This window comes from Epinephelus fuscoguttatus, linkage group LG3 (assembly GCF_011397635.1).
Source record: "Epinephelus fuscoguttatus linkage group LG3, E.fuscoguttatus.final_Chr_v1".
In the NCBI taxonomy this organism is placed as follows: Eukaryota; Metazoa; Chordata; class Actinopteri; order Perciformes; family Serranidae; genus Epinephelus; species Epinephelus fuscoguttatus.
The window spans coordinates 15,698,147-15,710,848 of record NC_064754.1 but is presented as its reverse complement, the minus strand read 5'-3'; the positions used below and the strand labels follow the sequence as shown (position 1 = coordinate 15,710,848).

The following is a 12,702-nucleotide window of genomic DNA, read 5'->3' as shown; positions in this document are numbered from 1 at the left end:
CGGCGTCATTAAAATTTTAAAAGCAGCCCCGCTTGGAGGATGAGTAAATAAGAGACAATTACTGTGTTTGATAGAAATGTAATGCAGTTCACATTCAAAGGCAGTAAGCGTGAGCCTGGGGGTGGGGGGGAGACGACTTATAGCTGGTTGAGGGATGATTTATTTAAAGGGCACTTTTCAAGCCGAGTTCCATGCCAGATACTATGGACAGTCAAAAGTTCAAGCACGTACGGCGACTGCTGGAGTGTTTTGTGCAGTTTGAGAGGGGTATTAACAGGAAATAGAAATCCAAAATCATGAGCGTCCATCTCCCGCCGCCATCAATGAAAGATGCTCACACAATCTGTTGGGTAATGGGGGGGATGTTTAAGCAGGTTATTACCATTAAAATCCAAATAGAAATAAAGAAGCAGACCTGATTGTAAAGTTAATGCAGCGTGGACCCATTTTACAGCCACTTTCAATCTCTCATAGATAAACCAGTAGATCACTTTAATTAGACAATGTGTTAATTGACTGCAGGTCCTGGGGTGTTATGTGTCAACATTAGTCTCCATCAGTGACAACCTCCTCCAGGCACGACACCATTCACTCCGACTGAGAGTGAGACATGATACTGAGAATGATTGAGGGCGTGTGTGTGTGTGCATGCTTGCAACTTTGTGCCTGCCCGTTTGCATGCGGACAAGTATGTCTCAGAGTGCCTGCGATTTTTGTGTGTGTCTGTGACCTAGTGAAGACATATCAGTGCAAGGGAGGGACTGTGCCTGCAGAAGGAGGGCAGAGACGAAGAGAAAGAGAAAAAGCAAATAGAGGGCACAGAGAGAGAAACGCAGCGTGCGGTCTATCGCTTCGCTGTGGTCTGACATTATAATGTGCTCATCGCCTGGCCGCTCTCCCCGGCTTGTCCGTGTTTGGGAAATGGCAAGGGACATCAACATTACAAGGTATCGCACTTGGCTCTGAAAGAAAAAAAAATGTGGATAAGGTCAAGATGCACTGTGCCTCTGGGACTTGGAGGTCTCAAACTGAAAACTCGATATTCCTTAAGTCAATCTATAGGTGCTCAAACTGTGCACAGCAAGAGAAAGACAGTGGGAGGAAGATACAGAGCCCTGGTAGGTGGTCCCCCGCATTCTCTGAGTACCCCAGATGGAGAAAGGCATTTAATAGAATAGAAATGAAACTAAATTAAATCTGACACTGGGGTGTACCCATGTAATTAACACACATATACTTACACACACGCTTCTCTCTACCTCACGCTCACAGATAATGTTAGCACCCTTGTACTGCCGAACAGGATCAGTGGCCAAGCGTATGATTATACTCAACTCTCTGAAGTCGTAGCGAGGTGGCTTCCATCAGCGCCTCAGCCGCCGTGGCAATCATACAGGAAACATAATGAGGCCATTAGGGTTTGGCGAATGCAGCCTTATAGCCTCTTGTCCGACCGGCTGGGTTTCTACTACGCACGTGCTCATGGCTTCAAAGCTTTTAGCAGCTTGATGTGATCCAAGATCGGCGTTCTGCTGCAGCAGCAGGTGCAATGCATCCTGATTGGATGGCTTCCTGAATGGCTTCTTTAATGTGGTAGCGTTTCTGTGCCGAGTGCTAAGGAGAGTTTTAACATTATGTGACACTTTTAAGTGCATCTGGTGACCTTTAACAGGAGTTGTAAAATGGAATCTCAAATTGTGCTGACCTAGTTAACTTCAGGGAAAAAGAAAAAAGCAGGATTTTTGTGTATCCCGTCACAAGGGTTAGATGTTTTTAATAGTTGTATCTTTTAGTCTGATATTCTGTGAATGCATTTTGCTGTATGTTTCTGGTTACATTTCAAAATATGTGGTTAGATGCATTGCCCTTCCCACACAAAACAGTTGTAAGCAAATGCTGCTTTTTTTAATCCTGCAAGGCTAACATCTGCACTGCCCATTAAGATGCCCAGAAATGAAATATGACCTCCCATACATGACATGACTCATCCTACACATGGAATTTGAAAGCTTAAGCATACAGTGCAAGCATTAAGTGACATAACATGCTTTTAAAACCACACTGCATGAAGGTCAGCCTCTGCCCAACCCCGACTGTTCGGTAACTGCAGCCAAGAGTTTAGCTCTCGAGGGCAGTAAAGATGGATTCCCCATTCATGTTTTGTGGCACGTGGCTCCTTGCCACGACATCATACTTCCAATGCAAAAAAACAAGGGACAGGAAATAAATTTGAAGACACTAATTAACGGAGGGTGGACAGATCGAGGGATAAGGGAAATAAGGCCTGCTGCAAGGGTTACATTATTTATGATATTCTCGTTTTTTCCCCCCATCTTTCTTCCTCCAGAGCAGAGGGCCACCAGGGTAGTGGGAGAGGGAAGAAAAGAAACAACTTTATAATGTATTACCTTCAGTAATTTAGGCTGAGGGGTGAGATGGGTTGATGGAAAGCGAGTGGGAACAAGACCCGCCCCTACTTCCTAAATCATATCCCCGTGACTGCAGAGACCATGGTTGGAAATGCTACACAAGGCTCTGTCTTTGTCAGTAGGTCTCTGGGCTCTCTATGGGTGGTGCATGTAATGACCATGACATGCAAATAGCAGCCAGTCAGGTTGATAAAGCATTCTACAACATCATTTTTGCAGGATGTCAGATTCTTTCAAAAGAGGAATCATTTATCGACTCCTGTTTCCGAAGACATATTGCAAAAACGGGAGAGACTGTCGAATCTTCAGCTTTTAAAGCCTTATGCATACCTGGAGCATGTGTGCGTTTTTTCAGCATGACATATTTATCTTCAAATAGCACTAGTGAGAGGCTGCGTACGTTCCTACAGAGAGAATTGGGAATTTCAAACACACACAGCTCTATTGATGACTTGCCAGATATGACTGGCCTGTCCCTGCGTGAGTTCTCATGGCTATAAAAGACCACTCATGTCGAGCTAATACTCGTCCATCTATCCTCACTCCCAAGTGTGGCGTTGATCAGCTGTAAAGGTGAAGCCGCATCCTGAATTATCACCGAAGTATGCTGATATTTACGGAGACAGTTTAAAAAAAAAAAATTTAAAAATCATTGCAGATGCTGTTGGAAGGAAATCTCAAGGTTCCCTTAGAAGAGATGAATGTTTCAAGATCACACTGACAGAGGCACTGCTACTGCTATCCATTTTGTATTCAAGCTGTCAGTCACAATGCCATTATGCTCATGACTGCGGAGGGTGGGGGGATTACACAGCCTCAGAGATACTTCAGGAAAGAACTTGTCACTTTGCTGTGAGCATGCTTCATTGGAATTATGCCCATGAATATAATAAATGACAGTTAGTCTCAACACTGCTACCTCTACATTTTTTGGTTAATATCTAAGGTTAAGGCTTCAACATAACCTGCGTAAGCCTGAGGCTGAGACATGACGACACATACAGCGACAGACAGAGAGGGATAGAGGCAGAGCAGCGGGGGCAGAGACAGCTAGTTGGACAGGTACAGAGAGACAGTGAGAGTGCATTAGCCTTGTGTACACGCCTCAGAGGACACACCATTCCCCCCCGGGGGAACCCACAGCAGCGTCAAGTCCTCCCAGAGGTAGTCACAGTACAAGACACGGCCGACCAATCTGGCTGAAATAAGACTGAGGGAAAAGTCTCTAGACCAAAGAGGTTGTGAATGTATGGCCGATTTAAGGGCAGTCAAGCAAACAGCAAACCAGTCAGCCAGCTGAGATTCATTTACATTTATATTCTGGGCATTTAGTCCAGAAAGATTCAATGGTTGAGCAGGTAGGAGTTTGGTATCTTGGCTAAAGGTCAGTGGAACAGGGCAGACTGCTGCTACCTCTCCAATAAGTCTGTCTGTCACTCAAAATTGGTAATTCTCAACCAAACTGAACCGTAGTAGCATCAATAAGTTCTCCAAACTACAAAAAAAGGCTGCTTGATATTACCTTAGAGTCCCAACCCAGATGAGCCTTCTCTGATCTCGCACCATTTTGGTCATTGTTGTGTAAGGTTTAGGCAACTACAGCTACTTAGATAAAAATAAGGACTTCTCATGTTTTGGTTCAAAGACTCCCTTTATCAAAGTTAGCAACAGATTGTGAACATAGTGAAAGAAACCAGTGTTCAGAATGATCACAGTCAGAATTAAAAGGAGAACGAATTGGTTAAGAGTAGGCAGTGATTGTGGTCATGTGGTTGTGCTAAAAAAGGACTGCTTGATCAGGGTTATGTTGGGACAACTGGCACTCTAGTGTCAGAGATTGCAGAGGCAACAAGTTTTTCATAGAGCTAGGTCAACTGAATAGATAGAAAAATATGTAAATTAAAACCATAAAGGAAAGATGAAAAATGGAAGGTTTTGGTAAAAGAGTCTCTTGATGACCAAGGTTAGGGACAGAATGTGGTCAAGGTTAAGAGAAATCAACACTGACAGTTGGTAGGAGACTGAATGTGATCATTTATAACCGTAAAAAGATACTTTGCTAATTTTCAACCAGCTTTCCGTCAACAGTGTCGGTAGTATGTGGAAATGAACTATGGCAATTTTGCCTCCATCTTACTAGAGTGCACATTTCTCTGCTCATCACTCGGCTCATTTTCCTCCCCTGTTGGCTCCAGGGCTGTTAATCAAACTACAGATTGTACCTCCACATTTTTGCATGCCCGCTAGCCTGGAAATCCAGACCCAAATCTAGAAAGATTTAGGGTCTGGCTATGAGTAATGCAAATGGCCCAACTCGAGGGGCGGCACCAAGCCTGCATTTGAAAATATTATTGCATGCAACTGGATAACACTACGACCAACCAGAACAAGACACGGGGTGACGTATCCAGAGCGCTACCAGCGGAGCTAACTGGTAGATTAGACCATAGACAGATATATGTCTATGGATTAGACTCTTGCCATATCCGGTCGGCAAAACAGCAAAAATGTCCTTCTTGCAAAGGAAAGACTCAAGTGCCATCTTCTGTTCCTCTTTTAGAGAAAAAGCCAAGTCTAACTCGTTCATTGTAGCAGCTAAAGCCGTTTCAAACAACTGGTGTTCATCCGTAGCCATCTTGCAATGTTTACAGACTGATTCCGGACTTCGTCGTCGCAGCGCTGTCGTCATCTGTTTAGCTCGCCTCTGGCCCACCTATATCAGATACACTGATGTGATTGGTGCAGCTCGGCTACAACGGCATGGGTAATGAGCATCATTACTGATTGCCAGAGTGACTCGCTGAGCAAATTCAAATTTAGCTCTCGCGAGAACTCTGGATTTCCAGGGTACATGCCCGCTACCACCATGGCCACAAAAGTATAGAAGCATATCTAGAGAGATCGCCTTGTCTCGCAAACTCAGACCAAGCTCCGACCAAATGGTCAAACTAGGAAATGCTGATCAACTATAAACCAAGATTCTGTTACTGTATTGCCTATTTCTCACCTAAAATGTTTTCAGAAACATATTTTAACTTAGCATTTATCTGTAATTCGAGACCTGCTGTTACCTGCTGGCCACCATATTGTATTGGACAAACTTGCATTATGTCAGCATTCTGGTAGTTGTAGGTTTTCAACCTCTTGAGCAAAGCAAATGCCACGTCCCTTTCTTTACTGTTTTCTCAGGTCATGTAACACCAATTTCAAAAGTATTGGCGTCTCCCTTTGCAAAGACAGTTTTATTGAGACACCTTCTTTCCAGCAGTAAAATACTTCTTTAAAATAGTAGTGTCCTTCAGTGCTTGATTTGACACTGGAGGCCGCTACTTGTTTAAGGTTAGAGAAGAATCATCGTCATGCTTTAAAGAACTACTGGGTCAATGCTGTGGAACTGTCATTGTCATGTTGAAACGAAGAAATACAAAGTTATGGTTCAGGAAAAATTGTGTTCAAGGTCAAAAGAAACCAGACTGTTGGTAGGAAACAGAGGGGTTTTTGTCAGACGCTTTGTGAAACCAACCAGCCCGACTTCTTTCCCAAGAGGTTTTGTGGTGTAATGACACGGTCGTGATACGTTTGCGTCATTATTTGCGTGGCCACAAGATGTCGCTTTTCAGGAAAACCTAACAATATGTTGTTTAAAAATGTTACATAACGTTTTTTGGTATCTGACAGTGTTGAGGCAACAGAGAACATATGCTGTGCAGTAAACAGAACAGAGCCAGGGGTAATTTAGTTCAATATAGGTCTCAACCACAAGACCAATAGGGTGCCTCAGGTGGTTCAAAGTGTCTAATCAAATAACCATGTTTGTGGTGAGGACAGTCTGGGACAGTCCGATGAAAAATGAAGGAGCCCACAAAACACACAATAGACAAAGAACTCAGTGAGGGTTAAGGTGGCTGAACCACGCTGGTCATCCATCCAACCAGCTAGTCATTCTGTTAGCCAGACACTCACTCTTCCTCTAACTTAACTACTGCTGCAGTTAAGTTAGAAGACTTCAAGCTCAATCTCCCTGTCGCACCATTCCATTCATCACCAGAACAAGCACCAACAGCCGATGAAGATTAAGTAGCAGATCTCCTCTCTTGAGGATGCTCTCGAGGGCCAGGCCTGATTTCTCTTCTTTTGCCACGAAAGAAGAAAAGACTTTGAAAAAGAGGCCTCGGTCTTCAAGATAATTATTAAAGATTTAAAGCTGAGGGGCAGCGGCGCAAAATAACCTCCTCAACCTCTCCATCCAGCACACGCTCACGCAGTCACACACACACACACACACACAAATATGTGCACACACACAAACATGTTCCCCTCACAGCGCCTCAGTCTTCACTGCGGGATAAAAAACAAGTTCATGCACCGTGTCATAATCAGTTCAGACAAGACTGAATATGTGGGAATTTTTATTTTTTTTTTTTCAGATGGAATAAAGCGAGAGGAACAGCCACAACAACAAATTAAGCTTGTGAAACCACAAAGAAGAGCCCAGTGGCACCCTGTGAGCTTACATGGTTGTGTAAATGACTTTGATTCATTTTGTCTCATTATTCTCTTCCTATGAGGGCCCTCTTGTGTAAGAGGGGCAGGATTTTTCATCCATTTCACATGCGGAATGGACTTGAATGTGGTCGGTGTCATTTTATAGACGAGAAAGTGGCACTGTTTGCTGCTGCTGTAAAGATTTACACATGATACGGCAGCAGGTTGCCCCTGTCTTTGACCTGTACGGTTATGTTGTGACACGCAAAGGACTGCATGCTGTCGTTCTGCAGCCAGAGAGCAAAGAAAACCTGTTAAGATTCCAGCTCTGATTATACACTCTTAAACTGAGCATCTAGTATTCTTTAAGTATTTTGACTGTATTTATTACACAAATTCTGCAAATGAATGTTCAGAAATAATCTTGACTGATCAATTAAGTGGTTAGAATAACATATATTTATATATATATATATATATATATATATATTTCCCTCAATTTCTATATGTCATATCAGTGCTGACACAATTCTACAATGCTTTGCAGCATTTATTCCCTGAGTCCATGTCATTAGGCAACATTGTTTCAAGAAGGCACACATCTTCTGCTTAGAAATAATGCTGATAAGACCCAGCCTCCAAATACTGAACACCCCCTGCCTGTGGCGATGCATTTCAAGGCTGACACCTTCTCATTTGCCATATAAAAACTGCATGGAACATCACCTATTACATTATAAAAAATAAAAATGTCGCAAACAGTCAATAAAGCTAAATTAGTCAGTCATTTTTAGGTATTCGGTTCAGTAAACCCCAAAATTCAGGGGAAGCACAAGCTGTCATACTCCGTAGAAATTCATAATCTAAAGAATTTACGGGCTTATTGGAGATTGAGCAATAATTTATGACTCCCTCCTTCCCCAATCAATTAGTTTGGATGAAAAACCTTGCATCATTAGGGAGGAATGAATCATGCAGTAGCACATCTCAAATTCGGTGCAAATAAATCATAAATATTTTTCCCACTACGGCTATAAATCACGACAAAACTACATATCATACTCCAAATGCACTTTCAGAGCATGCACAGTGTAGATGTGGGGGTGATGCCATAAAGCAGTAAAATAAAGGCTATAACAGAGATGGGGTTTCGTGTGTGACTGCCGGGGGAGTCAAAGGTCGCGACCGAATGCGATTCACAGTCGCTGCACAAGTCTGGCATTTAGGGAACAGTGTGCGTCGGTGCGCATCTGTAGCTTCCAGTGCACCTGTTAACAGTGAACCACAACTCAGCGGCACGACAGAGCACAAAGTCTCTGCCTCTGTGCGTCACGGAGTTTGTTCTCCGGCTGCTCAAAAAATATCCCCACTCTTCATGTGAAATATGGAGTCGTAAAAGGAGCAGAATGTGCAGAGGAGATTAAAAAAAATCACAGTGACTTACGCTGCTGTTTTGACCTGACCAGTAGACCACCGCGTGGTTATGCGCAGAGTCCCCCGTCAGGGAGAAAGTGCTGCTGGTGAGCTTGGGCTCATCCTGCCGGTTATTCCCTCTCCCTTCATCCCTGTTCCATCTGAACTCAGACCTGCCCAGCTTGTGTCCGTCAAACAATGAGCCCCGATCCCCCGGAGCGCCCGCATCCAAGCCGGTCCGCCCGGTCTCGCTCAAGTCGGCAAACTCAGGACCGCTTCTCTTCGCTCTCCGGAGCGCAGCATCCTCACCCTGCCCGGGCTCCCCCGCCTTATCGCTGCCGCGGTGACTTTCTTCACTGGACCCTGGCGCATCTTCCTTTGCGCTAACTCCATCCAAATTGACATCTTGAGGGAACTGGGGGACATCCTCGACAGAAACGCCTGCCTCATGCCCGTCGTCCACTCCAGTGTTTTGGTCGGTAACCCCGAGTTCCCTAAACTCTACTCGGATGTTTTTTAGGGTGTCCGGCTCCTGTGTCGGGTCAGTGCGCATCCCCAGCTGTAATTCCTCCAGGTGAAGTTGAACCGGCGACGTGCAAGATGCGCAAGTTATCTCCGCCTTGGCATTTTGTAGGGTATGAGCGGCTATCATCACCCAGATACCCAGAGATAAGTGCAAGCCTGGGCAGAAGCCAGCCCAAGTCTCCATCGCTGACAGAGATTTGGGGAGGTGAAGGACCGTTGGAGACCTTATCCGACACCTTAACTCCTCTCTCTCAGGTCGATATAGAATAACTGACGCCTCGATTGTCCGTCTGGTTGTTTGGGGAGGGGAGAAAAGTGCTCTTCAGCGAAACTGTTCACGTCCAAGGATCTTTGGTCGGGAAAGCCACCACACAGGAGGGAGGAGCTGTATCGCAGCCAGCTGCCGAGTGTGCGCCCGGAAGAGACAGTTAGAGAGAGAGACACAGAGAGAGAGGAGAGAGCGATGGAGAGAAGGAGGGAGGAGAGAAAGGAGCTGTCCGTGGTACTGAGTCTTCCCCAAATCTGGAGGTAGTTCAGATCTTAGTGATGCAGAACAGTCTATGGCACATCTCATGTCACCATCCAAAACACATATTACAAAAGAAATATTGATTTAAAAAGATAGATAGATAGATAGATAGATAGATAGATAGATAGATAGATAGATAGATAGATAGATAGATAGATAGATAGATAACAGCCCCCTCAGTCAGCTGATGATGAAACTAAACAATCAGACTTCCACAGCACTGAGCCAAAACAACCAAACAGATTTTTTTTAAATATAAATCAATCAAAAGATCTATATCTAATATACAAATCCAAAGTAGACTAAAATGTTATATGACTCTAAAGAAACAATATACATTGGCTGAATATCTGCACTCTGTCAGAGACAGGAAAGTAGAAACAAAGAGACACAGATAGACATGACTGCCCAGAGAGGAGTGTCTTTGTCGCCACTGCTGGACAGGTGAGGTAGATACAGAAATGCATTTCCTTCCTCCTCTACTGTGAAAAGTTCTCCTCAGTCAGAGATTTTCATTTTGGAGAAATAACCAAGACAATTCCAAACTTCCTGACATTAACCCCGCAACAGAAAGTGGCAGTTCTCCTGAGTGAAGGGACAACAGCTCCTTTGGAAGCTAAACATGTATCTGCCTGCCACAACCTGAGGGACTAACAACTCATATGTATTCATCTGTAAAAAAAAAAAAAAAAAACAAAAAAAAAAAACAGCATAATAGAGAACCTGTACGCGACACCTGTATATTAAATATGTATATATAATGTATGAAGGTATGTAACATGTAAAATATGATTACATTTTATTTTTCATTAATTTATTCCTTCACTTTTTTAATTTTATTCTAATTTATTTTATTTTACTTATTTATTTATTTTTTTTATTTTTGTTTATTTATTTTTTATGAAATGCTTTGGCAATGACAGACTTAATTTGACCTGCTCTTTAAGTGGCCCGAAAAGTTTTTTGTTTGTTTGTTTGTTTGCTTGCTTTTTTGTGCATGTGTGTGTGGTTTGTGTGTGTCATTGCTGACTTGTAATCAGACACAAGAAAAATTCACTTTACTGTTTGTTTTTCCTCCGTTCAGTAAGCCCCCTGACACTCAACTATATTAAAAATAGGCTGACTCCAGGCCACAGTGTCACCTGCGTTTTTTGGGGTCGGCACACTTCCAATTGCTTAAGATCGGCTGCGTTAAGTACAACATTTTCAACAAGATTTCACATCATGCAGGGATCTCATAACAATAATCATAATAATAATAATACTTATAATAATAATATTAAAGTCAATTTTATAGTTGCTAAATCTCAATTTATTAATGAAAAGCAGCCTAGACAGCAGCCAGCAGCCTCCACTAGTCAATTATCTTTTGTGTCGCTTCAGTTATGGTGGTGTTGACACACAGTTTGCCCATCTCTCACTCCCACACCAGACTCAACATAAGAATAAGGTGGAAGCAGCTCCTTCGCTGTCAAAGACCTGGTCAGTATGACAGTGTGTTTTAAAAAAAAAAAAAAAAAAAAAAACAACGTGGAAAAACACGTGGAGCCCTGGGGGGGCAGAACGTTCACTGATGGATTGGGAAGAATTGGCAGGGAGTTGCACCACTCCTCCGGGGAAATAAGTCAGCGCCTTGAGGCACATGAGAGAGAGAGAGAGAGGCAGGGAGGGAGGGAGTGCTGGGATACAGCGTTGCCGCGTTCTGTGTATCAAGGACTTACAGTGCGGATGGCATGGCGATATAAAAGCAGGAAACGTGAGTGTGTGAGACACAGAGTTTGTAGGCCAGTGCATGAGTGAATGCCGATGCCTGTAAGTGCAGCAGGGTTATTCATTAGTGATGGAGCATGTTGTGCCCTTGTCTATCAACTTGACTGCCCACAAATTGCCCATCAGGGAATACTCGGGGGACTGTGTCTGAATTTCAACAAATTTCCAATGATATCACTTTGAAAATGGGATTTCCAGGATTTGTGGATTTCCAACTGCAGCTGCAGAGCAACCAGAGACACTTTCTTGTGTAAAAATATCAGTTGGAGGGAATCAGCACAGCATTACACAGCCTGCACAGAGATTGCTCTGTATTCCACAAAGCACATTTTACCCAAAATGTCTGAGTCTGGAGAAAATCAGCTGTCCCCACAGGACCTTTTCAAACCAAATGTGATCTATATTTTTTATGATAACAATGAAATGGCAGCTGGAAAACAGTGTGACAGTGTGATGTTTGATGAACCTTCAAAGATTTATCAGCTGGATCAGCCGCTTCCCTCTGATTTACAGAGCTTTACAGTGAGTTTCAGGTCATTGTTAAGCTGTCCTGCCTCAACTTCACTGGTTTTGTTCACTCTCACCACCTTCAGAGCAACGATTTCAGCAGCAGGTAACTGCTTTGAACAAAGAAAAGCTCTACAGCGCTGTTGCCAACCTGCTCAGCACCAAACAGCAGTTAGAGCTGGTGAACATACTGGACTTCAGGTGGACACAAACTGGACTCCAAATGATAATGTTACTCCGTCACTACTGATGTATAAATACAGTTAGCAACTGTTTGCTAACAAGTCTCCCATATCAACATAAATATTGAGTTTCCAACTTGTTTCAACTTCTTGCTCATGCAGCTAAAAAAATCCGCTGGTTTAAAGGGACTTAAGAGGTGATGATACAGTTTTGAGAATCTCTGTACCCACAAGCCCATGCTGGTTTGCCTAAGGCATTTGTTCCCATCCGCAGTCAGGCTGCAAGATAACTTTGAGGGTTCATAGCAGGATAGGAAATCAGAAAAAAACACATATTCCTAACCACAAAAGTATTAGATTGTTTATTACAGGGGTATTTTTTCATAATTTCTTATCATTTTCTTGTGAATTGCTGATCATTGTAGCTCTGCAGGCCTGTAAAAGTATTTAACAAATGTCCCATGGTCACAAGTAGACATAGCTTACTTTAAAAAGATGAGATATTGGAGCGCAAATTAGCTCACCTGGTAGAGCAGGCGCCGCATGTGCAAAGGCTGCAGCCACAGGTTGGATTCCGACCTAAGGCCCTTTGCTGCATGTCGTCACCCCTCTCTTTCCCCCCTTCATGCCAACAACTGTCCTATCAATTAAAGGCAAAAATGGCCTGAAAATATCTTTTTAAAAAATATGATTTTGTGAATACACTTATTTGCTTTATTGCCAAGAAATAGATGAGAAAAGTGATACCACTCTTATATCCATCCATCCGTAACCTGTAACCGCTTATCCTGTTTAGGTGTCACAGGGGGGGCTGGAGCTGATTCCGGATAACATCGGGTAAAGGTGAGGTACACCCTGGACA

The 12,702-nt window shown here is 43.3% G+C and overlaps 1 protein-coding gene across 1 annotated transcript in view; it reads right to left on the bottom strand.

The window, feature by feature from the left end:
• sorcs3 (sortilin related VPS10 domain containing receptor 3) overlaps window positions 1–9,241 on the bottom strand; it is a 314,383-nt gene extending 305,142 nt beyond the window's left edge. The window contains exon 1 of the mRNA XM_049571881.1: window positions 8,359–9,241. Within this exon, the coding sequence (XP_049427838.1) occupies window positions 8,359–9,036 (678 nt within the window). The 5' untranslated portion in view covers window positions 9,037–9,241. The remainder of the gene's footprint in view (window positions 1–8,358) is intronic.
• Between the last annotated feature and the right edge of the window lie 3,461 nt (window positions 9,242–12,702).